A 4,994-nucleotide genomic window follows, 5' to 3' on the forward strand; every position below is an offset into this window, starting at 1 on the left:
CGAGAGACTGATAAGCCCGGCCCCACCGCGCGGAGCTTGCGACGTGGCGCCTACGGTACGCTGGCTGAGGGTGCAGAATCGCACGCGGTCAAGAGAGCGGGCATGCTGTCCGGCGCCTTCTCCAAGATTCCCGCGATCCGATGCGACCGCAGAGCTTGTGGAAGGTACGGCGCACCCACGACCTGCTGGCCTACTGGTGGAGAGCACGAGCCCGTTAGCGCCGCTGAGCACGGCATACTGCATCGCAGCGAAGCGTCGCATGGTGCGGGAGGCAGCGACGAGAAAGTGTGTCGAATTCCAGGTGGGAGGTCTTGCCTGCATGTAGATCACCGCCCCCTCCAAACTGCGGCGCAAGAGGTACAGTACCCCCACCGGTAGCGTGCCGTTCTGCTGGCGGTTCCGTGCGCCCGCGCCTTGTTGGCGATGGTGTCGTCCCTCAGGGAAACGCTCCTCGAGCAGGTCGTCTCCCGACGAGTCCTCAGGAGTGCCCACCCCCACAACACCCCCACCACGTCTTCAGGGCACGCCACTTCGATGTGCCTCACCTCCATATTATTAGGGGAGTGGGGGGAGGGGGGGCGGCTATGCGCGTTCAAGAGAAGGGAGGATAGAGAGAGGAACACGCAGAGAAGGGAAGATAGCAAAGAGCGCGAGGCGCGCACGAGACATCAGTACACGCCAAAACACCTCAGCGAGAGAGCGCAGAGGAGAGGAGATCGAGGAGGCTCCAGAGGGCAGTCATCAAGCGATCTGAGCCCACAGATTCACTGATCTGCTCGACTCTTCGTGGGCAACTCCGAGAGCAGCAAATCGCTCACCCACATCTCGGCCTACCCTACACCGTCTGAATTTGCGCCTACGTCGCTCCGTAAAGGGCCCCCTCCCCGTGCGTCTTCATGCGGTCCTCCTGACGCTGACGCGGGTCCGTCTATGAGTTCCGCATGTGCGCCTCTGCTCTGCCGCTACTTTATGAAGTTCTGTGGCGATGATGGTGTGGTGGCGGCAGTGCTTATGGTTTCCTTAGCGCTCTCCTTGCGTTGCTGATCGTCGCCTCGGCATCTCTTGCAATACCCCAGGCGCACGCGCAGGCACCAACGTTGTCAGTACGCACACATCCTTGCATGTCTCTGGCTCATCGGCGCGGACGCCACACGGTAGCGTGCATGAGCGTCCGAGTCTGCGCGTGCCCCTCGAGATACTAGCCATGATACGAGGGAAGAAAGTGGATGGTGCCGTCTACCTCCACCGCTGCGAGGAGAGAGCCCGTCGTGCACCCTGCGAAGGACGCCATTGCAACCACCTCTATCGCCGCGACCCCGATAGGGATTAGCGAGATGGCGCCGTCCCGCAGCCCGCACCGGCAAACCAGCAAGTGGTTCGTCTCTGTTTGGATCCACAGACGGCGGCGGCTGCACTCCAAGCCGGTGACACAGCCACCCACGCCGCGGTACAATCCGGTGGAGATCATCGAGACGACCTCGACGCCGATGAAGGGGTTGATGCGGGCGAGCAAGACGCCCTCGAGCCTGGCGGTGCTCATAAAGTAGAGGGAAGGTCCGAGGCCCGTGGCACGAGCGACGCAGTCCACCGGGGCTGGTGTAGGCACGACACACGACTGGAACGCCGCGACCGACGAAGCGGCGGATGCAGATGTGGGTGAGGGCCGAATGCGCACCAGCGCCAGGGAACCGTGCTCGCACACCGTGCAGAGCAGGAACAAGTCATCGTCATCGAACACCACCTGGCCCAGGCCGCCGTCGACAGAGGGAACGACAACGGTGCCGCACGCCTGCGGCTGAAAGGGCGGCTCATTCAACTGGAGAAAAACGAGGCGCGTGTCGCCAACGCTTGCGCAGGCGAGGGTGTTCGCGTCTTGATGCGCAAAGGCACCGGCAGTGACGGTGAAGCCGCTGCGGGCGCGATAGAACAAAGCGCGTGCGGAGACGTCCGCGTTCGCGAATGCCTTGGGAGCGGACCAGGGCGCAGCAGCGGCGCTTCCTGAGGAGTCCGCAAACAGTCTCCACAGCAGCACACCGCCGCAGCACCCCACCGCCAGGACATCGCGCGACTGAGGCCTCCACTGCAACCAGCTCACCTTCGTCTGAAAGGCGTGCGTCAGTACACACATCACCCTTCCCTCGCCCACGTCGTAAACAACGACGCGCGTTGAAGCGTCGGCGCCGCCCTCTTCCACCGCTACCGCAAGCCACATGTACGAAGGATGGAAGCTAAGTCCCGTTACACGCTCAGGCCCACCACAGCGAGACCGCCGCGCCAGTAGCAGCCGCCGTGCACCCGGTAGAGCAGTTGGGAACACGCTGCGAAGGCCCGGCAGTGCAAACGACGCCGCCTTGACGAGACAGTGGGCGAGATGCGGAATGAGATGCGGCGCAGATGCCCACAGCTGTTGAAGCCAAGAGCGACGTCCGTGGCGAGAGCGCCGGCGCGCGTCTGTCGCAGTCGCCAGCGACGGCCACCACCTCGTATTCACCTCGCCTTGGCCGTGCAGCGACGACGATGTGAGGACAGCATCCCCGCCTGCGGGCAAAGATGAGGCCGAGTTGGTGGTCCGCGTACTCCCGCTGCCGTTGCTGGAGCCATTCACGCCGTGCACTGCGCCCCACGACACGACACCATCGTTGGCACACCGCAGCAGTGGATAAACGGCGCCGCCGAGCGTGGCGTAGGCACTGAAGTCGCGAAAGCCAAACAGCCGCCCGGCCTTCTCACCAAGCACACGCTCATCTTCTATGAGTGCCTGCGGGTCCTCCAAGAGCAACTCACGCAAAGGCTCGAACATGTTCTCTCTTGAACTCTGCGTGCTTTCCTTCACGCAGGTGCGTGTAAGTCGTCAAGGGTGAGAGAGGGCAGAAGAAGGGGAGAAGTGGAATGAGGATGGGCAGGGCCATGGAACACACGCACAGGCACAGTAAAACACGCAGACTCGTACTCCGTGAAAACTGTCCACGAGACGAGATGGCCGGAGCAGAGCAGAGAGACAGAAAAGCACGGCACTACTCAGAGTGTCGACTTTAACGACTTCATGAGGAGGACCCTGAGAGAAAAAAAGTCGGCATTAGAGTGACGAGGGGGCAGTCTGCCTGCCGCCGCTTCGCGTAGGTATGTCTGTGTGTGTATGTGTGCGTGTGTGTTTGGGGGGGAGGGGGGGGTCTGCTTCATGTTGGATGTGTTGTGCGTGTACGCCGGGTGCTGGGTGTACACCGACAGCCCAGTCTGCTTAGCCTCTTATCACACAGAGGAGCATGGCACGCTGTAACGAAACGGAGAAAGAGGGAAGGAAGTGTCGGCTACTTCTGTCGTCCGCTGCCTCTCTTCCCGCCGCTGCCGCTGCTGTTGCCGCTCTTGCCTTTTCCGCCAGCACCACCACCCGCGACCCTGCCCTTGCCGCCCGTCTCCAGCCCCAGCAGCTCGGCCATCGCCGCCTCCCGCTCCTTCGCGGAGATCTCCTTCGCGGCCTTATCGTTGCCCCTCTTGCCATTCTTGTCCCCGCCGCGTCCGCCGGACGCCGGCGACGACGCGCCAGCCGCGGCCGGGCTGCCTTCCAACTCACCAGGCACCGCCTTGCGGATCAGCCGCTTGTGATCGTCGACGTAGGAGCCGGGATTCGCCTGGTGAAAGAAGCTCTTCATGTGATACGCGTCCTCCTCGTCCATGTAGTACTTTTCCTCTACGCCGACGCAGCGAAAGCCGAGGGTGTCCTGATAGAGGTGCAGCGCGGCGTCGTTCGTCTTGCGCACATGCAGAGAGCAGTAGTGAGCGCCGTACTCGGCGTCCATCTCCTTCATAGTCGCCCGCATCACGCGCGACGCGATGCCGAGCTTGCGATGCGACCGCAGCACGGCCAAGGACGTGATGTGGCCATGCTTTTTATCCGGCACCTCCTCATCGTCCATCTTGCCTAGAACATAGCCAACGGTGTTGCGGTTGTAATCCTGCTGCACGTAGAGCAGCTGCGGCCATGACAGGAGATGGTAGTAGTAGTACCGCAGGTTGTAGTTCTCCGGAAGGCAACGGAGATTGCTGTGCTGCATCTCGTACATGTCCTCCATGGTGGCGCGACGGAGCTGCATGATGGCAGTGGGTCTGGTGTGGGTGTGTGCGCAGAAAGAGGTGGGGGGGAGTAACACTGATAGAAAGGGTGCACAGTCAGGAGAGAGAAACTCCAGGTCGGCAAAGAAGCGCGTGTGTGGGCGTGGGTATCGATGTCCGTTAGAAGTCCGCATGGGAAGTGCATAAGGCACCAGAGAGAAGAGGAGAAGGCAGTGGAAGGTCACTCTCATGAACAGGCCTGAGGCGCGGCTTCACAGGCGCGCAACACGCCCACGCCGACGCACCACACGCGCACATGCTTCACTCTCGCGTCGGTGCTGAGCAGACGTGGAGAGGGCACGCCTATGAAGAGCAGGAATGTCCGAGTCTCTTGCGCCTGCAGTGGAGAGATTCAACAACACTAGCGATGGCACGGTCGGCATCAGCGGCAGCAGCGCAAGGGTCACCATCACCACTGCCTCTCCGTCTTCGGTGCGGCCCCGGTTTCGCCCACCACTCCCTTTGCGTGGATGTGGCTCCATTCCTTCGCATGCAAGTCCACGCGCACGGCGACTGAGTGCCTCTACGCCGCCTCCATCTCGCGTTCGAAGAGAAAAGGTGCCACAGTGCGCCTAACCTGCATGCTGCATCGCACACACACATCGGCATACGGGCGCACACGAGCTGCATCTGCTGGGCACCATCGTCATCGACTTCAGCATTTTCGACGCGTCCGTATTCCACCCGCGAACAAGCCAGCAAACGGATACGCATGCACAACCACACAGCCACCGATCGCCTGCCGCCGCGGCACTGCCGCTAACGCCTGGCCGTCATGGGACAAGCCGTCCTGCCACCGAATCGGGTCATGCGCCTATCAAGCTCTTCCTGCCCTTCCTCGCCTCCTCGTCGGGTACGCGCTGCGCGGCGGACTCCGCACGGAC

The 4,994-nt window shown here is 62.2% G+C and overlaps 2 protein-coding genes across 2 annotated transcripts; both read right to left on the minus strand.

Annotated features, from left to right (window-relative positions):
• Nucleotides 1–1,198: 1,198 nt before the first annotated feature.
• LDBPK_130250 (hypothetical protein, conserved) lies at nucleotides 1,199–2,800 on the minus strand (the record flags this gene model as incomplete). Its single annotated transcript, XM_003859189.1, has 1 exon — nucleotides 1,199–2,800. The coding sequence occupies one exon, from the start codon at nucleotides 2,798–2,800 to the stop codon at nucleotides 1,199–1,201; it is 1,602 nt and encodes a 533-aa protein (XP_003859237.1).
• Nucleotides 2,801–3,308: 508 nt separating this feature from the next.
• Nucleotides 3,309–4,091, minus strand: LDBPK_130260 (N-acetyltransferase subunit ARD1, putative; the record flags this gene model as incomplete). Its single annotated transcript, XM_003859190.1, has 1 exon — nucleotides 3,309–4,091. The coding sequence occupies one exon, from the start codon at nucleotides 4,089–4,091 to the stop codon at nucleotides 3,309–3,311; it is 783 nt and encodes a 260-aa protein (XP_003859238.1).
• Between the last annotated feature and the right edge of the window lie 903 nt (nucleotides 4,092–4,994).

Source organism: Leishmania donovani, chromosome 13, assembly GCF_000227135.1.
Source record: "Leishmania donovani BPK282A1 complete genome, chromosome 13".
NCBI classification, from domain to species: domain Eukaryota; phylum Euglenozoa; class Kinetoplastea; order Trypanosomatida; family Trypanosomatidae; genus Leishmania; species Leishmania donovani.